Below are 19,267 nucleotides of genomic sequence, written 5' to 3' on the forward strand. Positions count from 1 at the left end.
CATTGTAGCACAGCAATAGAGCCTTACTCTTGGAATGTTCTATTTGGACCTCAAATCCAGAGTGAGAGCTTCACTTCATCTGACACCACTACAGGGCAGATGATGATTAAAATCTAAAATGATTCTTGTCATACTGGGATGATAAAGAGCTGCCGTGCTTTGGGCTCGTCGGGTCCTGAGCACATCTTTGTGTGTTTGCTATGAACCCAACGCCAGGTCTGCATGCCCTCAGTTGCACGAGCTGTTAGCCGGAGAGTCATTCAACGGGCTGAACTAAGGGAAAGATACTTTTAATTATGGCATCAACTCCTCACAGAACGGCAAGTCCAAGCTCCATCTTGTACTCTCTGGGGCACTTGAGGAAGTCACTTGTTTCCTAGTTCCCTAATCTGCAAAATGGGAGCAATCCTAGCATTTTAAAAGTGTTCCCTATGTGCAGACACAGGACACAGATAACTGCTAATCCTGACTACTGCCTGCTGGGGTGGGTCCATGCTGGTCGGAGTAGCATGGTTTTACATAGGAGGAAACAGAAGCTTTCTCCCAGGTCCACACAGAGCATTTCCTAGATTGGAGATGGTCAATCCACAGCCAAACCTTGTCCTCCTCCCATGTTGTATCCCTCTGTCTCATTTTGCAGGGTGGTTCTGAGAAATAAATGTAATTATTGAACCACCTCTGCCATAGTACCTAACTTTTCTTGAGATTTAATTGACATATAACATTGTATTAGTTTCAGGTGTACAACATAATGATTTGATATATGTATATTTTGCGAAATGGTCACCACAATTAGGTTAGTTAACATCCATCACCACACATGGTGCCCAGCTTTCAGTAGCTGCTCAACAGAAGTTAGCTCCCATTCTATTTCTTACACGGTGTGGAAGTTCATTCAGCTGCTCGGTGCCTCACTGGGGGTCAGACTCCATGACAGGTGTGTGAGAACTGATGCTATGCCTGTTTCTGTATGTTGAGCTCCCTCAGAATTCTCGGCTTCTTTCTAGATGTCAGGCCCACCTCCTGGCACCAGGACTGACTTTTGGTTTTGCTTGCTTGGCCCTAAACATTGCTTGAATGCGCACACACTCAGAGCCGACTTACAGTTTTCAAATACCTACCTAAGTCAGTCTGAGCGCCCGTTGAGGCTGTCCCTCTGGTGGAGGCCCCATTCTGCTCCCCCTCCTGAGCTGCTCGGAGATGCCTGCCCACTCTATGGCACAGGGCTCTTCCCTGGGAGAGCCCCTATTATCTGCATGCTACATATGGGTACCGAGCAAGGGCTACTCAATCCCAGGCAGTGTCAGCGTTGTCACTGTTGATGTCGCCCAAAGTGTGATAGAGTGGGAGGGTCTCTGCAGAGCAAACCTGGCCACTTCAAGTATTTCCAGTATTTTACACATGCCCCCTAACTGGCACATAAGAGTCAATAAATATGTGTTATATGAAATCAGTGACTAGGAGTCAGAAAACCTGGTTCTAGTTCCATTTGCCCCCTCCAGGACATAATAATCCTTGTTCTGCATACTTTGCAGAGAAAGTACATGTTCGTTATTATTCACCTTATTCCTGGGTAACAGGAACTGCTGTTTATTGAGCACTAACTCTGAGTTAGGCACTTTACATACATTATTCTACTTTGATTCACAACAGCCTCATCCGATAGGGCCTTGTTATCATCCCTGCTTTACAGGGGAGGGAGCTGAGGCTTCGGGAGGCACCTGTCTTGTCTAGGGTCACCCAGCCAGGAGGGGGGAGGCCCAGAATATCCAGACCTGTTGGACTCCAAGGTGATGTTCATAGCAGTATTCCACTTTACCGTCCAACTATCAAAGGGCAAATATAATGATTTGGTAATAAAACAATGACCTAGACTGGGGACCAGCTAACAACACTTTTTCAAGTCCATTTCCAATTGATTATGTCCTTCCACCCAGACTTGCTTTTAGAGTCCGTGAGCTTGGTGACGTATTTCTGGAATGTAATGCGAGTTGAGTCCCTACCCTGGGACGCCAGCAACACTCCCTTGCTCCAGGTAATGAAGCCACCGGTGTTCACCGAATCTCTGAACCGCGATTGGGCTCACTACAGCTGCACTTAGGGAACACTGCCACAAGCTCCTGGGGAGTTACTGTTAACATCTCTATTAACCCGCCCCCCAAACCAGTCAGAGAAATTCATTTAGATACGTAGCCTACTTTGATCTTCATTAATAGTTTCTACATTTATTTTTAGTTTTCTCATCTTTATTTGGTGGCAATTATTAGTTTTTATTGAGGAGGACTGGATGATCGTAAAGGAGTTAAGATAAGGAAAAATTGCAAATGAGTGAAAGCAGGTTAAAAAAAATTTTTTTTCCTCAAGTAAAACCCTGCTATATTCCTTTCCAGTTCATGAAAAGGAAACTTAAGGTTCCAAATATCATGGCACTGGGTCAAACCAGAGACTCCTTCCCCGGCTTCACAACCGGTGCTCTGTGCCATCAATCTCTGGGAAACACAGAGCAAGGCACCCATGGGCTCTCTTGAGTTACTTTCACATTTTAAGAATAGGGTTTAGTAAATCTACTCCATTTTTATTTTTCATCCAAGCATCAGTTTTTCTTTTTCTTTCTTTGTTTTTTTTTTTTTTTTTGTGAGGAAGATCAGCCCTGAGCTAACAACCATGCCAATCCTCCTCTTTTTGCTGAGGAAGAGCAGCTCTGAGCTAACATCTATTACCAATCCTCCTCCTTTTTTTTTCCCCCTTTTTCTCCCCAAAGCCCCAGTAGATACTTGCATGTCATAGTTGCACATCCTTCTAGTTGCTGTATGTGGGATGCCACCTCAGCATGGCTGGACAAGCAGTGCATCGGTGCGCGGCCAGGATCCAAACGCGGGCCACCAGTAGTGGAGCATGCGCACTTAACCACTAAGCCATGGGGCCGGCCCCAAGCACCAGTTTTTCATTTGTTCAACAAATATTTATTGATTTTGAATCTCCCAGGCCTAGCTAGGTGCTGGCCTGGGAGATTCAAAAATAAATAAGGACATTGATACCTGCCTTCAAGGAATACAATCTAGAGAGGGAAACGAAACAACAATGTGGAAAAAATATTATTATAGCAGCATCCCCTGGGGGCCTCTGGGGACACTAAGAAAAAGGCACCCTTGGTTTGGGGAATTTAGGGACTGAGAAAAAGACACATGAGCTAAGTCTCAAAGATGACCAAGTGGGCTTTCTCCAGGTGAGCAAGAGGGGAAGGATATTCCAGACGAAGACACTTGACACAGAGGATAGGAAAGCAGGTATATTTGGTACTATACCAAGTAGGTAAACCACTCAGGGAAGCTAGGATGTTGGCTTTATGGTGGGGCATTGCTGGAGATGAACCTGGAAGGGTAGACGGGGACCAGATTGGGAAGTGCTTTGTAATCATCCCAAGGATTTGGACTTGACTAATAAGCAAAGAGAAGGCATTGGAAGATTGTTAGCAGGGAAGTGATATGGCACGATTTAAATTTTAGAAAAAAATTGCTTGGAAGACTATATGTAGAATTAACTTGGTGGTAGTCGAGACTGGAAGCAGTGTGGCAATGTTCTAGACTCTAGAAGACAAACAGGAAGTCTCAACTAGAGTGGTGGCTATGGATAAGGAATGGAGGGGACCAATCTAAAAAGCATCTGGGAGGTAGAGTCAAGGGGAGGTTGTGAGTGGTTGGACTTGAGTCGTGAAGCAGAAACTTCTCCAGTGGGAGAGAGAATGACAGCACCTTTCACTGGCACAAGAAAGAACAGGAGGAAGGAACAGATTTGTGGGGAAGGTGATGAGCGGAAGGTTTGAACATTTTGAGAGTAAGATATCTGTGGGACCACCAAACAGAGATATCTAAAAAGCAATTAGAAATACAAGCCTGTGATTACAAGGGTCCAATCTAGAAATACAAAATGGGAAGTCATCTGCTTCAAGTGGTACTTAAAGCCCATGTGTGAATTCAGCTGCCCAAGAGAGATCATGTAGAGAAAGAAGACTGATGGAACCCTGGGACACCAGTACTGAAGGAAGAGGAGGAAGCTGAAAAGAACCAGCCAAAAGGGCTGGAGAAGACCAGGAGATGATGATGATGATGATGATGATGATGATGATGATGATGATGATGATGATACTGCAGAAACCATATGGCCGTAAGCTCCTTTGGGGGAGGGCCAAGTACCATGTCTGTGTATTCTCAGTGCTGAGCACAAGCCTGCATGTGGTGGCCCTGAACCATTTGTAGAGACTACAGGGAAGTGGTAAATGTTGTCAAATGATGCATCATTACATGCCATAAACACCAGTGGCATGATCAAGCTATAGCTCAAACATCATTTGTGGGGGTGGACAGAGATTAAACATGGTACTGCCCTCGGGAGAGGAGAAACTCTTAACTCTGCCCATTCCCTCCACCCTCGCCATCCACCCAGCAGAAGCAAGGCCTGGCCTCCCCTTCCTCCGCAGAGACCATTACCTTAGGAACAGACTTCAGAGGATGGGATATTTTCTTAGAATCCACAGAAAGTTCAAATGCAGGGTTAGAAAAGTGATAAACCACAAACAGGAGTTGGAGTGCCAGGCTTACATGCCAAGGAGCACCCTCGGTGACAGCACTTGCTTTTGGTGTCCTGATGATTCCCGAACAGGAATCTAAAGCCTGGTAATGCAGACACCAGAAGAGGAGACTTAAGACTCCTTGACCAAAGACTAAGGAAGCTTCCAAGCCGCTACCTGAGAAGAGGGGAGCAAGCAGCTGTGAGGTGCGTGTTTGGGGTGGGGGTGAGGCGGAGGTAGGAGGAGAGCTACAGATTTTTGCGATGCAGTTTTAAAGTTACTGCTGCAGATAGTGAAATAAGGCTAACAACATTATCAACTATTTAAATACATGGTATCTCAAGAATGCATTGTATTCAGGAAATTCCAGAGGTGTAGTTCAGTAGACCACACCATAAGATAACCTTAGGGTGATTGTGGCAAGACTATAGCAACTAGAAAATGTTTTACCTTGAGCTAAGACTCAGAATGGTCCTGGAGATGTTTGATCAATCAACCACCAAATCTCTATTGACTGAGATTACCATGCTTGAGCCAGTTGTGCAATGAGCTTCTTAAACGTTTATGAAAAAATGCATTATTTTACTATGGTAGCACCAGTTCTGCCCTTATTTGAATTTTACTCCACTTAGTTGGGAAGTTTAAATGTTGAGCCTTTTAAGTTTCCTTCTGCAGCTTACTTTGCTTTTCCTGCCTTAAATTCCATTTGAACTCAAATGAGAGCTCTTTTAAAGAGAACTGCAGAAGGAGAAGACGGAGCAAAATCTGGTCTAATGATTTACTCTTGTCTTTGGAAGGAGAAGGGAAATAAGCTACCTACAGACCTATTATTTTTAGAGACTATTGAAGCCAGGGAAACAGACTGCTCTCACAATGGTGCTGTGTACAATGCCTATCTGTTTGTGGATTGTTCCCTCATTGATCGCTTGCAGCCTAACTACTGGGAGAAATCAATGGGAGAGGCAAGGTCGTCCAGCATCAGGTTATCTGCACACGAGTGGGAGGGAAGGCCGCAAATAGACACCGGGCTTTGGCTCTGCTTCATATTAGCCACCTGGCTGACTCTGGACACATCAGTCCCTCTATCTCAGCTCATGTAGCTGCAAAATAGATGTGGGGAGAGAGTCGGGCACAGTCTATGCAAGACATGGAACCTCAAGTTCAATGTTGTTACAATGCCTCCTGGGGCAACTTTTACAGGTCGTTCTTCGCTGGTAGAATTTATGAGAACTGATTTTCCCCTTGTTGTGCTTCCTCTTTCCCATCCTTGAAAAATATATTAAGTATGCGGCAGACACTATGTTCTGCAGTTTTTATATACAGATTAATTGAATTCTCACAACAAGCTCACTTGAGCAAATGAGCCTCAGAGAAGTGTGTGGGGGTCACTGGTGAGTGGTCGACCTGCCCTCCTTGCTAGACTAGCATCCTCGGCCTCACATAGCGCCATACTAGAAACATCTGGAGACCGTTAAAGACAATAATAACACTGTGGCAGCCCGGGGTTCGGATCCCGGGCGCGCACCAATGCACCGCTTGTCAAGCCATGCTGTGGTGGCATCCCATATAAAGTGGAGGAAGATGGGCACAGATGTTAGCCCAGGGCCAATCTTCCTAAGCAAAAGGATGAGGACTGGCGACAGATGTTAGCTCAGGGCTAATCTTCTTCACACACACACACACAAAGACATACACACACACACAAAGACAATAATAACAACACAACATGGACCAATGCTGGGTCCTCCCTGGGCAGGTCAATCAGACTCTCTGGGGGTGGATCCCGGGCTTACCTGCGTTTCCAGACTCTCCCAGCTGATGCTAATATGCAGCTTGTCTTGAGAACCACTGTTAGACCACACTACCTCTCCAAAATGAGAGGTGAAAACAAGCATAAAAAAATTAAAAAGGAATAAGACTAACATTTATTGAGCCCCTACATGCCAAGTGCTTAATCTTATCTAATATTCCCAAGCAACTGGAAAAGTATTCCCCTTTTACACATTTGGAAACTTCTGCGGTACTTAACCAGAGAGGTTACGTTCCTTCCCCCAAGTCCCAGAGCTCATAAGGGGCAGAAAGAAGATTTGAGCCCTGGCTTGTGCTCACGTCACTGCCCCACACGGCTAATAAACATGCTTCTGGCCCACCATGAGGACTCAGAAGAGATCCAGCCAGGATTGTAAGAACTTGAGCCTGAAGGAAGTTAGAATTTCAGTAGAATGAAACAAGTATGGAAGGTTTCCAAGGGGAACAATAAGGCAGAAATACCTCCAAGGAGAGGGAGAAGCATAGTACATTGGACAGGGGAAGAGGCAGCAAGAAGAGGCAAAGGGTGAGGAAATACTTGTATTACACTTACTCTCCGAATTCTCACAACCACCTCAGGCGGCAGGAACTATAATTATCCCCGTTCTGCAGATGAGAAAACTGAGGACCAGTGAGGGTAAGCAACACCCTCAGGTTACCCAGCTGGTAAGTGGCATAGTGTGGATTCAAACCCCGGGTCCAGAGTCCTAACCACAAACGGCTTACGTTGCCCATCGCTTTTCAAAGGCAGAGAAAGGAGGAGAAGCAGACAGGATTCGTTTTGTTTAATGCTCTGAGGCAGGCACGTTCATTCATTATCTCAATGAACCAATGAATTCAATGAATCACTTCGTCCTCTTGAGGCAAATACGACCTCCAACTTGAGTTAAGGAAACAGGCTGGCCGAGGTTTGAATCTTTTGCTCAAGGTCTCAGCAAATCTGAAGCAACAGTTTCAAACCCTGGGTTCAGTGTTCAAACCCTAATGCAGCTCATTCCAAACCCATGTTCCACAAGAGCAACTCTCAAGTCAGAAATAGTGTTAGAATACTGATGGCCAAAAACACAGCACACGGGGTTCTAAGAAGGGGAAACCACACGGGAGAGGATTGAAATGGATCCATTATGTTGATTGGAAATTGGGATATGACTGAGTGAGGACGTGTTCCAATTTTGTTTGGCCAGGGAAGAACTGAAAACAGGCAGCAGAAAGTGGTTTGGAAATAAACCTACTAAACAAATGCCGGATACTCTTATCTTTACTGGTTGGTTGAGTCTGGGCACAGCCACCCGAACAGAGAGTAGCTAACCTGTCTGTCTGAACCTGGCTTCCCTTGTGCCCAACTGGGACGTGACCGCCAGCAGCGAGGTCCCCATTTGACCGCATCTGACCTTGAAAACTCAGCTTAAATCGCTTTCTTTGATCACTTCTGTCACTCTACAACTCTTAGAACTATAAATGCCATTTTTAATTGAACTTATTTTCGAAGTTACAAAATAATATATGCCTTTTATTTAAAAAATAAACTTCAGGGCCGGCCCCGTGGCTTAGCGGTTAAGTGCGTGCGCTCCGCTGCTGGCGGCCCGGGTTCGGATCCCGGGCGCGCACCGGTGCACCGCTTCTCCGGCCATGCTGGGGCCGCGTCCCACGTACAGCGGCTAGAGGGATGCGCAGCTATGGCATACGGCTGTCTCCTGGGGCTTTGGGGGAAAAATAAATAAATAAATAAAATTATTAAAAAATAAAAATAAAAAAATAAAAAATAAACTTCAGAAGATAAGCATGGAAGTAAAAAGGGTGAGGCCCTGTAACTGCTATTACTATCTGCCAAGTAGTCTTCCGGGTCTTTTCTGTGCACATGACAGGAATATGTCAGGATTGTCCAAATCATTTTTGATGATTAAATTCTGTGATCAACTATGATTAAATTCTTTGTTATGATAAACATCTTGGTGTATTCCATTCCTATTTGAGATGGAAGAAGAGACCTTTTAAAACCAAAACAATTACATTTCAGGCCCAAGAAAGGTATAAGGCAGAAACATCATTTTAAATGAGAGTTGAAATACTCTTCTCAATTTGCAGAGGGAAATAGAGGATTTGATGAGGAGCACCAGCTTATATCCCCTGCAGCAGCTCTCAAGGCCCTCACGTAGAGTAAGCATTCAATTAGCACTTCTTGAATGAATGAAAAATTGTCCCCTTTTATGGTGGTTTTATTTTGGGTTAAGTAGTGTCAATACCAAGAATAATAGAAACACATGTTTCCACATATAAGTGTTATAAAGAGTGCTCCAAAGAAAATTACAGATTTTATTATCATCCATTTTGGATCATTTAAGTCAGGATTCACTTCCATTTTTGCTGCAAGTGACATAAAATCAGCCCCGTTGCTTTTTACCACTTTCGAGACTTTGAGCCCTTGCCCCATCATGCGTCACGTGACTTTTCACGCGCGCGTGCTTTGTCCTCTCTAATGAATTGTACACTCTGCAAGGGGGAAAGATTTCTTATGCATTTTCCTCAGCACTTGGTACATGCTCTGCACACAGTAACTGTCAGTAAATGTTTGTTGACCTTACCGAATATTGTGACCGTATTAGTTTGCTAGGGCTACCATAACAAAGAACCACAAACTGGATGGTTTAAACCACAGAAATTTATTGTCTCACAGTTCTGGAGGCGAGATCTGAAATTGGGATGTTGGCAGGATTGGCTCCCTCTGAGGTTCTGAGGGAAGGATCTGTTCCAGGCCTCTCTCCTTGGCTTGTGGATGGCCGTCGTCTCCCTGCATCTCTTCACATCGTCTTCCTTGTGCATATCTGTCTCTGTGTCCAAATTTTCCCTTTTTATGAGGACACCAGTATACTGGATTAGGGCCCATTCTAATGACCTCATCTTAACTAATTATATCTGCATCAACCCTATTTCCATATAAGGTCGAATTCTGAGGTACTTGGGCTTAGGACTTCGACATATGACTTTTGGGGGGGACACAATTCTACCCATAATTGTGACCTTCCACAGAATCATACAAATTCAGAGTAAGGAGGGGCCTTAAACATCGTTTAGTTTGCCTATCTGATACTTGAATTCTCTCTTACCCTAAGCCAAGAAGAGCATTTAGAATTTTAATAATATTTTTGGTGACAGGATTTTAAGGTTGTTTTTGTTTTTTAACATGTCCGTGTATGCTTTCCAGAGTGGTTCCCACCGCCTAAGCCTCAGAGCCTTCAGAATGTGTGGAACAGGTAAGCACCACCGTGGCAAGCTTACCTTTCAGCAGGGTTGAAGGGACATTTCCCTGGACCTCAGTGCGCTGAACGCCCAGCCCCTGAGCACCTCCATCTGGGGGCCCTAAGCCCCAGGAAGATGCCTCTGGAGAGCCAGCCACCTGTGAGTCTGTTAGTTTTTCTCTATGAACCATTTTACTTTCAGTGAGTTTGGTCATTAAAATTGTTTTGTGCCCCTCAACCATGCCTGAGGCCTCGAGAACGAGGGAGTGTTGGCCTGCAAGAAAACCTAGTGGGTTTATTATTCTCCGACACAGAGAAACCAAATAACATCATTGAGTGGCTAAGGGCGGGGGGGCAGCTTGATTCATGGAGGTCATCCTTTCCCAGGCCCTCTCTACGCAGTCTCGGCTCAGACCAGGGCAGACTTTTATTACCAGCTTTCAACAAATCCCTAGTTTCTTTTGCAAAGTAAAACAGATAATAGAGACATTCCCGGAATAGTTAGCTAACTAAGCCGTGCCAGGCAACCTCAGGGCTAAGAAGAACTCAGTGTTTTCGGACAATGACCAATTACAATAACCAGTATTATTTGATCTGAGAGTAATTAGCTGAGGCTCTGTTCTTTCTGCTTCAGTGAGGAGGCTAAAAGGGCAGTGAGGAAGACATCAGAGCAGGGGAAGCGAGCTCAAATGTCAAAGAAAAACACACTCTCGCAGGTGGGGAGAGGGGAAGAGAGCCTCACCGAAAGTCTGAGCGTTGTTCTTCCCTGAAAATGTGGAAGAGTTTAACCCGACCAAATTTTGTTTGATATTTTCCCATACTGACTGTTCTTGTGCTTTAAAAGCCTCCGCGTAGAGTGACTATCAGAGCACAAAATGAAATAGGTGGGAACACAGAGCTATGGACTGGGAGGGACGGTCTCCGCAGGATGCCCGCACACTCCACTCTTACCTTCAAGTGCGCTGTGTCACCTGGAACCCCCGTTGTAGTGGAGACGGGTTCCAGGGAACAGCTGTTCATCACTTCACTCCAGATGTGCAGACCCTCTTGTCAGCATGGCCAGCCTCCCTAACCGCTAGCTAGAGATGTGTGGATTCTAGCTCTGCCCTGCGGCTTTCTTCCATTTCATTACCGGCTTCCACAATAAATGGTCACTCCAAACCTGCAAACCACCTTAATACCCCATGCTGCTGCTATGGGCACTGTCGCATGGCAGAAAAAAGTGCCGCGAGCCTCCTGCTATGGTGCCACCAGCCCTTCCTTCTAGACTGAGTGGCACTTGGGTTCGCTGAACATCCCTCTGGCTTTTATGACCGCACACAACACCCACCACCTCTGCCCATTGCCTCGCTCCCAGCAATGCCTTTGCCTTCGCTCAGACTTCTGGCTTCTCTTTGCTCAGATCCTCAAGGCAAGGAGTAACGTCCAGAGACGTGCTAACACAGTAGCCACTAGCCGCATGTGGCTATTTAAATTTAAATTAATTAAAATTAAATGTAACATTCAGCTGCTCAGTTGCACTGGACGCATTTCAAGGGCTCAATAGCCACACGTGAGTAGTGGCTACCATATCACACGGGGCAGAAATAGAATATTTCCATCATCAGGGAAACTTCTATTGGACGGCACTGACCTAAATTATCACAGGAGAAAGTTCTTGGCTGGGGGAAGGGCTTTGTTGTTGAAAGAGGGATGTTCTGTGGGATGTTTGCAATGTGCCTAGCGGGGTGCTGCGTATTTTATTTCATTTATTCCTCCCAAATCTCATTCCCATTTCAAAGAAGACGAAACTGAGGCTCAAAGAAGTTGAGTGACTTAGCCCAAGTCATGAAGCTGAGTAAGGGGTGGAGCCAGGATGCATCTGGTGACAGGTCTCCGTGGCTGTGGCAGTTGAGTCAGGTTGCCGGTGCTATGAGGAAGAAGCAGCCAAGCTGTCACTGGCTGCTTTACAAGATTTCTGCAGAGGAGCAGGGGAACTGTGCTCCTGCCGGAGATGCCCCTCAGGACCTGGCCTGGAGTTGGACGGTGACCCGACTATCGGGGGCCTGGTGAGTGCATCCTCACTTGTTAGGTTGAGTGGAGAATTACAGACAGCTTCTGTTGTTTCTTCCTGGTGTTGGATGTGTTTCTTATTGGCGGATCTGCTCCACCTCATCCTAAACTGACAGCATTGAAAAAGCCCCCACTCTCCCGGAACAACAACAAAAATGTCACTATTGAAAAGAACTGATGTTATTTGAATAAAGTCTGCAGCATAGTTACTAGTATTGTGCCCATATTAACTGCTTAGTTCCGATAATTTGACTACGGTTATATAAGATGTAACATTAGGGGAAGCTGGTGGAACATGTAAGGAAAATCTCCGTATTATTCCTGCAAGTCTTCTGTAAACCTAAAATTACTTCAAAATAAAGACAAATTGAAAAAGAATGCCCACACTATCCCTGCCCTTTTTCTCTTTCCGTGGATCTAGGGGAAAATGACAAAAAAACCCCAGTTGAACTCATAGGGACTAGCCTTGTCCTACAAACAGATAAAGCCCTTCCACCACCCAGGTTGATGGCAGCAATGGCGGTGGGAGATTTTTATACTCAGAGCCAGGCTGAGCTCAGAAATCAAGGCTGCTGCCTCAGGCACCTGAGAACCATGAGATTTCAGACGTGTTGAAGGACAGGCTGGTCGGTGGCACTTTATACAACCACCAAAGGAAAAGCCTGACTTTCATTTTTTCTTATTGTTTATGTTTTTATTCTGGACTTCTAAAATTAAATGTGGATGTCCTCACACCCAGCACATCTTTTAGGATACGTTTACAATTTTAATCCTTTTTACAACTTGTATAACCAATGGGGCCTGTAGCAATTCAAATCTGGTGGAGGGAATTTGTTTTCCTTGCACACAGGGACAGGAAATCTCCAGAGCTGCTATGGAACCGGAAATTGGTACAACTTCACTAAATGATTTTCTTTTTCTTTTTCTTTTTTTTTTGGTGAGGAAGATCAGCCCTGAGCTAACATCCGTGCTAATCCTCCTCTTTTTGCTGAGGAAGACTAGCCCTGGGCTAACATCTCTGCCCATCTTCCTCCACTTTATATGGGACGCCGCCACAGCATGGCCTGACAAGCGGAGCCTCGGTGCGCGCCCGGGATCCGCACCCGGGGCCGCCAGCAGCGGAGCGCGCGCACTTAACTGCTACGCCCCGGGGCCCGCCCCTAAATGATTTTCTTAATCGAAAATTTTAACATGTTGTATATCCTTCAACCTGGGAGTTTCGATTCTCAGAATTTGTACTAAGGAAATCATGGCACAAATACACAAAGATTTCTCATTGATGATATTTGTCACAGCATGATTTTAATAACGGCCCCTAACAAGAAAAGAAACAACTTCAATAAGGGTCTCACTATGAAGACTGTGGTGTACTCACATAATGGAACGCTATGCAGCTGTGACAAGTTATGTCCTAGGAGGCTAGTCAGAGTCCTGGGAAGATGCCCAAGATAGTCAAGTGGAAAAAGTAGGTTATAACAGCATGTAGAGGATGGTCCCATTTTTTTGTAAAACAAAAAATATATCTGCATAAAAATAAAGGACTAAAGAAGAAAAAATGAACACCAAAGCAATGATGATTATCTTTGAGTGAAGGGAGTTGTCTCAGAGTGTTGGGATAGTTTTAATTTCCTTTCTCTGCATTTCCTAAGTGTTCTACAATAAGTATGTATGACTTTGGCAATGGACCACTTCTCACTTCTTGAAATGTTACTGGAAGGAGAGGTCCATCAGAGGATTCTTTGTCTTTATTAACAGACTCTCATTAATTGTGTGTGTGGGTTCTCCTAACTCTGCAAGAGACTCCTGGCATGTTCTGTAGTTAACATCACAAGCCTAACAAATAATATTTATTAACATTTAGTCTATATGGAAAGGTGCTGGCAGGCAAATCAATGTTTGTGATGTTCGCTTTTCATGCCAACTTTCATTTCCAAAGTAGAGGTGGTAACCAGTGAAGAACTGTCCTAGTAGGAGTTAGAGGAGGTGGCAAATTGTAGAAATGTGACAATGAAGGCGGTGGATAGTAAGCAAGACTGTAAATGCAGAAAGAAGCAGAATGATACAAACATGGAAATCAATTAATATTTGTGCCCAAAGAAGCAACATCTGTATCCGTGGGCCTCTTTTCTCAGCTCCCAAATAAGAGTGCAATATGCCAATGGCAAGGTGGAGACTATAGGACACTTGCCCAGGTCAGGTTGTCCTGCACGAGTGCCGCTAGTACAGGCTTATATTCAGGAGGGCACAGATTTGGCTTATCCAGGGAAGACCAACATGATCTTGGCTCATGGGAGGAAAAGCTTTCATTTGTATACTTTGCCCTGGTCTATACTTTGCCTATCTCTGCCTCCTGCGGAGCAGGAGAAGTGGGTGGTGGCGGTCATAGTTGGGAGGCCTTGGGACGGGAACAAATCCTGACTGCACTGAAACCTTGCTATAACTTGTGGGAAGGTGAGGGCAAGGTTGGTTAGTTGAAGAGGAAAGTCCTAAAAAAGAAGTCCTCACGTCACCCATCAGGACCTACTCTCCTTTCTTTCATTTATTTGCCTGGTAAAAATGGCCTGTGCTTGCATGTGTTCCTGCTAACCGGTAGGCTCCATCAGCCTTTCCTGGCTTCCCCAGCCCCCAACATTCACACACAGTCTAGACACAAACAGTATGCGTGTCCTGCTAACACAGGACCAAAACTGGTCCCCTAGCCTTCCTTATCCAATCGGATTGCAGCTCCCAAGCCCCTTCTACAGAGCAATTCTGTAACGATTCAATTGTTATGGGCCAGTGGGTGGGAGCGTTGGGAGAGAACAAATCCCTGATTGGGGTGGAGGTGGAAGCTGACACATGCATTGCTCCCCACTCTCCATCATCAGCCACCTACCCACCCCCTGGAAATTCATAGAGTGGCTGCAGGCCCCAATTTTGGCACACATTCCGCCCCACCACCCTATAGCGTGCGGCGACCAGCTAGATCTTTTTTCAGGAGATTTTCACTGAATCTCCTTCCAGACTACCACCAGGCCCTAGTGATGTGTACCAGCTCCCCACTCCAAGCCCCAATTTATTGGCCTGAAAACTTGTGCCTGGGGAGGGCACCCTGGATGGAGAAAATACCCGCCAGCCCTTCTTCAGCCACAAGCTAATGAGCAGCCTCCACCCCAGGGTCCCTTCTCTCCTAACTGGCCTGGAAATTTGCAAGGAATGGGGATTTGCAAATTTCTTCTCTATCTTCAGTCTGTGAAGCAATTACTCCTGAGATTGAGGTAAAGTTATTTGTTTATAGAAACAGCTTTATGTCATGGGAATCAGATACCTGACAGTTTCTTATATAAATCTTATGCAAAAATTAGGCAAATTGCAACTCTGGGCCAGGCCTTCCAGCGTCACGGCATCATGGCCCCTGGGAAGGGGAAGGGTGTCAGTTCTTTGTCGCTTTGGTTGGTTTGTATATTCGACATTATATAAGCGTATCGATTTTGGCTTAATTGGGGATTTGCATGGCCACGCACCGTAATTCTGAATGTCAGACATCAGTCCTGCAGTTAATTACCTCCTGGGATCTGCAGTTTTCCATCTCGTGGTTTTCCACTCGCAAACCTGTCTGTGGGCTCTAGAGATGGCTGCACTTAAATGATTGGCACTAGATTAGCAAAGACTTTCAAAACATTATAAGTAAGTAGAAAACATGGAGCCCCACAAGGCCTGCCCTCCCCCAGCTTCATATCTGGCCCACTCCCCTCCTTGTGCCAGCTGGCCTTTCTTCCCTGCCCTAAACTCACTCTCTTCCCTCCCACCTCCCCAGGGTCTGTAAGAGCAGCACAGATCTCTGCCTGCAGCGCCTGCTCTTCCCCTGCCCCAATCCCTCAGCTCTCAGCGCAAAGGCCACTTCCTCAGGGAAGCCTTCCCTGCCTACCTCTTCCCACACTAAGTCAGGTATCTGGGCCTTTTTCTTCACGGTGGCACTTAAGCATTTGTATGATCATTTGCTTAGCCTCTGACTGCTCTACTAGACTAAGCTCCTGGAGGCAGAGTCTTGACTGTTTGTCCCAGAGCCAACCACCTACTAGCACATAGTAGTTGCTCAATTAATGGGTTTACTCATCTCCAAATTTATAACTCAACATAGGGTCAACTTGAGGATTTGTCTACTGTAATTTGGGAACTTAATTCTCTCTCTTCCTGTGCTCCATCTCAGTGGGAACCAAGACAGTGTCTTAGCTAATAACCCTGGGAGCCGAGCTTCAGAAACACCGTAAATAAGGGTGTTTTCTACCAAAGCTTCCCCCTCCAGAGTCGCCTCTCCCCCTCTTCCCCCTGCAGGATTCTCTGCTCGCAGCGCAGCCTTTGGAGTCCAGAGCCTAAAGCATATTTCCAATGGGGCTTTTCTGCTCGCTGGGAGCTACTGCGTCCCTCAAAGAAGAATCCTTAATTATATGTTTCTGCTTCTATAATTACAATTCTGAGTCCTTTCTGTATACACGGTGCCAGAGACATGGCAGAGGGTGGGGGCGCTGGATGATAGAAGCTGAGAGTTTTCCCTTCATCTTAGTAACAGGACAGGGAAGAGTTTCCCTGTGGGGCTTATTTCCGCTTGCCATCAACGTTACTAACCCCAGGAAAATTCTACTTGAAACACTCTTCTAGCCATCTCCTTTTCTTTCTTCCCCTTTACTTTTCAGAAGGGAGGCCTCTGGAGAAACTTTTTCTCTTCCACTTTTCCAGGTTGGGCAGGGTTCCTGAAGCCGAAGACCTGGCCTCACAGATGCTGAAAAGCTTTCCGAGGGACCGCGTCTCGGCGCAGGAAGCGCTGGCTCACGATTATTTCAGCGCCCTGCCGGCTCAGCTGCACCAGCTTGCTGACGGTGAGTCTGTGAGCGTGTGCACGTGCACACGCGTGAGTCTCAGGGTCTCAGTGTTTTCTCTGAGCGCTGGGGAATCGTAGCATTTGCAACCAGGAGTGAGCTCGGAGATCAGTTGCGTGGGAGAAGTGAGATGGGACCAACCTTGCCTGAGTTTCGCACCCGATTCTCTAAAGCTCGAAAGCGCTGCTGGGTCGAGGTGAGACAGACCCCCGTGTAATGATCCAAACATTTCCACATACACACGCACGCTCAGAATCAGACGAGATGGAGGCTGCCCCTGAGTCGTTTGCTTTCGCTGGCATCTGCCAGGAGTAGCCAAAGTTTCCAACAACCCCCCTCTCTTTCCCTAGGGAGTAAGATGATAGGTGACATGGATATGTCAGAGAGCAGAGCTGGGCCTTTCTTGGTTGGTAACCTGATGCTGCCGAAGGAAGCGCCGGGGTGGGGCGCTGGGGGCGGGAGCGCCCGCCCAGGCCAGACGCCCATGGGAAACACAAGTTCCCCTGAAATCAGCTCTGCTGCCTGGGCCTGAAGTCATCCTCCAAATCTGAAATCTGCTGAGGGATCATGTGGCTGGAGCGCTGCTCAGGTTTCTCAGAATGTGGCCGGGAAGGGCCATGCGGAGGATGTGGGCAGTGCGGTCACGGCCCCGGCTGTTTGGGGGACTATCCTTAGGTGGGGTTTCCTTGAAAACATCCACCATGCAGCAGAAAACAGTTTTTAGAAGTCCTAAGCCGGAAAGAAGAAAGCTAAGAAGGAAAGGCTAGGGGCTCAGGCTGGGAGGAGGGCGCAGGGATAGGGTGCGGAGGGCGAGGATGGGGCCAGGGCGGGAGGCACTGCCCAGGAGGCTTCGACAGCCGCGCCCACCGCAGTCCCCAGGATTGGCCAGAAGCGCGGCTCGCCTGCATCCAGCACAGTCCCGCAACGGTCCAAGGCTCTTAGCTTGGGATGTCTTGAGGTATGTTATTATTAAAGTGAGTCATTTAGGATCTCCAAAAAAAACCATAATCATACAACGGGGGTTAACGTCTTACTTAACCCTGTGAGAAGTCATTCGTCAGTATTTATTAAGTTGCCATTAAGTGTCAAGAACATATTAAGTGCTATAAAAATTGAGGAAAAAAAGAGCCTTGTCCTTGACCTCGAGAATCCTCCCGAGTGGGAGGAAAAGAGGGTGAGGAAGAGGAAACAGGGACCCTTGTACACGTGGCAACACAAATCATATCTCAACAGCCCAAGTCTGTGCATAATGAGCTGCAGATGGTCAGAGAATACGTGTGTACTGAAGGCGGTTCTTTGGAGGAACCAGAATAACTCAAGGGAGAGGGATTAGACCGGAGGTGAATCTGGACTGGAATTTGGAAGGAGGGGACGGACGTGGTTTGGCATGTGGGTGGAGTAAGAGACATTCCAGGCGACTGCAGTTCTCACCCCTTCCTGCTACCTCACCCCCACCACATCCCCATCGCTCCCCCGCTCCCATCCCAGCACCCTCTTCCCAGTCTGAGCCCCTGCATCCCTCCTTCTTAGCTTTCTTCTCTTGGGCTGGGGACTGCTAACTACCACTTCAGGCAAGTATACACACTTGGGCGTACACACACACACTCAGAGACTCTCACTCACACACACAGACTCTCTCACACACACACATACTCACACTCCCCTCTCTCCACTTAAAGAAACTTCCCCACTGGCCCTCCTCCAGGATCTATTATTCTACATACTGAGAACCGTTGTCGGGGACCTTCAAAGTTGTCTGGGCCCCAGCTTCTGCAGGAGGAGAGTCATTAGGAAGAAACAATCACTGTGCCACCTGATGGGAGGGTGGAAACTTGGGTTTGATTCTTCCTGGCCACCGAAGCAAAGCCACCAATAGAGGGGCTCTGCACATGCATCTCTGTGTGTCTGTCTGTCCTCTGCGTGTGTGCTCACGGGCACATAGAAGTGTAAGAGAGAGACCAATCTGTATTCCTTCTCTGTTCGCCCAGCCACAGAGCCCAAATCTACTTTGACACTTATAGAAAAATGAAAAGATGGAATCTTGCAGGAGCCTGCCTGCACTGGGGGGAGACAGGAGTGCTCACAGCAGGAGGGAAGTTGACTTTTCTTTATACATATAGGGGTTTTTCCATGCAGAGTTTAAATTATGCCTGATAAAAGGAGTTTCGTGGATGTTTCAGTTCTTTCAAATTCTCCTGGCTTCCTCCCAATTAAATGAGGTTTGTCAAAGCCACAGGGCTCTGCTGCCGCTGCCTCGGCCGACAAGCACTTCCTGCAGCGACATCGCGAATCCCTGAGGGAGAAGATGAAAGGGCCGGCGCCAGGAGACAGGGGGAGGATGGTGGGGGGTGTATGTGTGCATGTGGGAGGGGGTGCAGAAGCAGCTTTAGAGACAGACCAACAGATAGGACGTGGGACAAGTAGACAGGGAAAGCAAAGCTCCCAGGAAAATTGGAAAGAAAAATAGAGGGAGAGAGAGAAGCAGCTGGGGCCACAGCTTGTGCGCCTTGACCCCAGTGGCCCTCCCCACGGACACGTCCACTAAGGGATGTGCTCTCCTGGCCTGGCAGGGCCAGCCTATGTTTTCACTGCCCACGGCAATGAGCCTTTATTAAGAGCCTCCTTGGCAGACAGGGAGTACCTGTCTGGTTGTCAAAGTTCCCAACCTGCAGGGACACAGAATCTCCATCCCCAGGATGGGCTGCCCCAGGCCGAAGAATTTGGCAGAAATAAGACATGCTCTTGTG

At 46.8% G+C, this 19,267-nt stretch overlaps 1 protein-coding gene across 2 annotated transcripts in view; it reads left to right on the forward strand.

The window, feature by feature from the left end:
* Positions 1 to 19,267, forward strand: part of CDK15 (cyclin dependent kinase 15) — a 90,888-nt gene that overhangs the window by 58,935 nt on the left and 12,686 nt on the right. Inside the window, exons 11-12 of one of the 2 annotated variants that reach the window (XM_087435623.1) lie at positions 9,579 to 9,627; positions 16,381 to 16,520. In XM_087435623.1, coding sequence (XP_087291749.1) covers positions 9,579 to 9,627; positions 16,381 to 16,520 — 189 coding nt within the window. Of the gene's footprint in view, positions 1 to 9,578; positions 9,787 to 16,380; positions 16,521 to 19,267 lie in introns of those variants that run through there. The other variant, XM_014784744.2, reaches the window with a different exon arrangement.

Source organism: Ceratotherium simum, chromosome 9, assembly GCF_057802395.1.
Source record: "Ceratotherium simum simum isolate JZ-2026a chromosome 9, ASM5780239v1, whole genome shotgun sequence".
Taxonomy (NCBI): domain Eukaryota; kingdom Metazoa; phylum Chordata; class Mammalia; order Perissodactyla; family Rhinocerotidae; genus Ceratotherium; species Ceratotherium simum.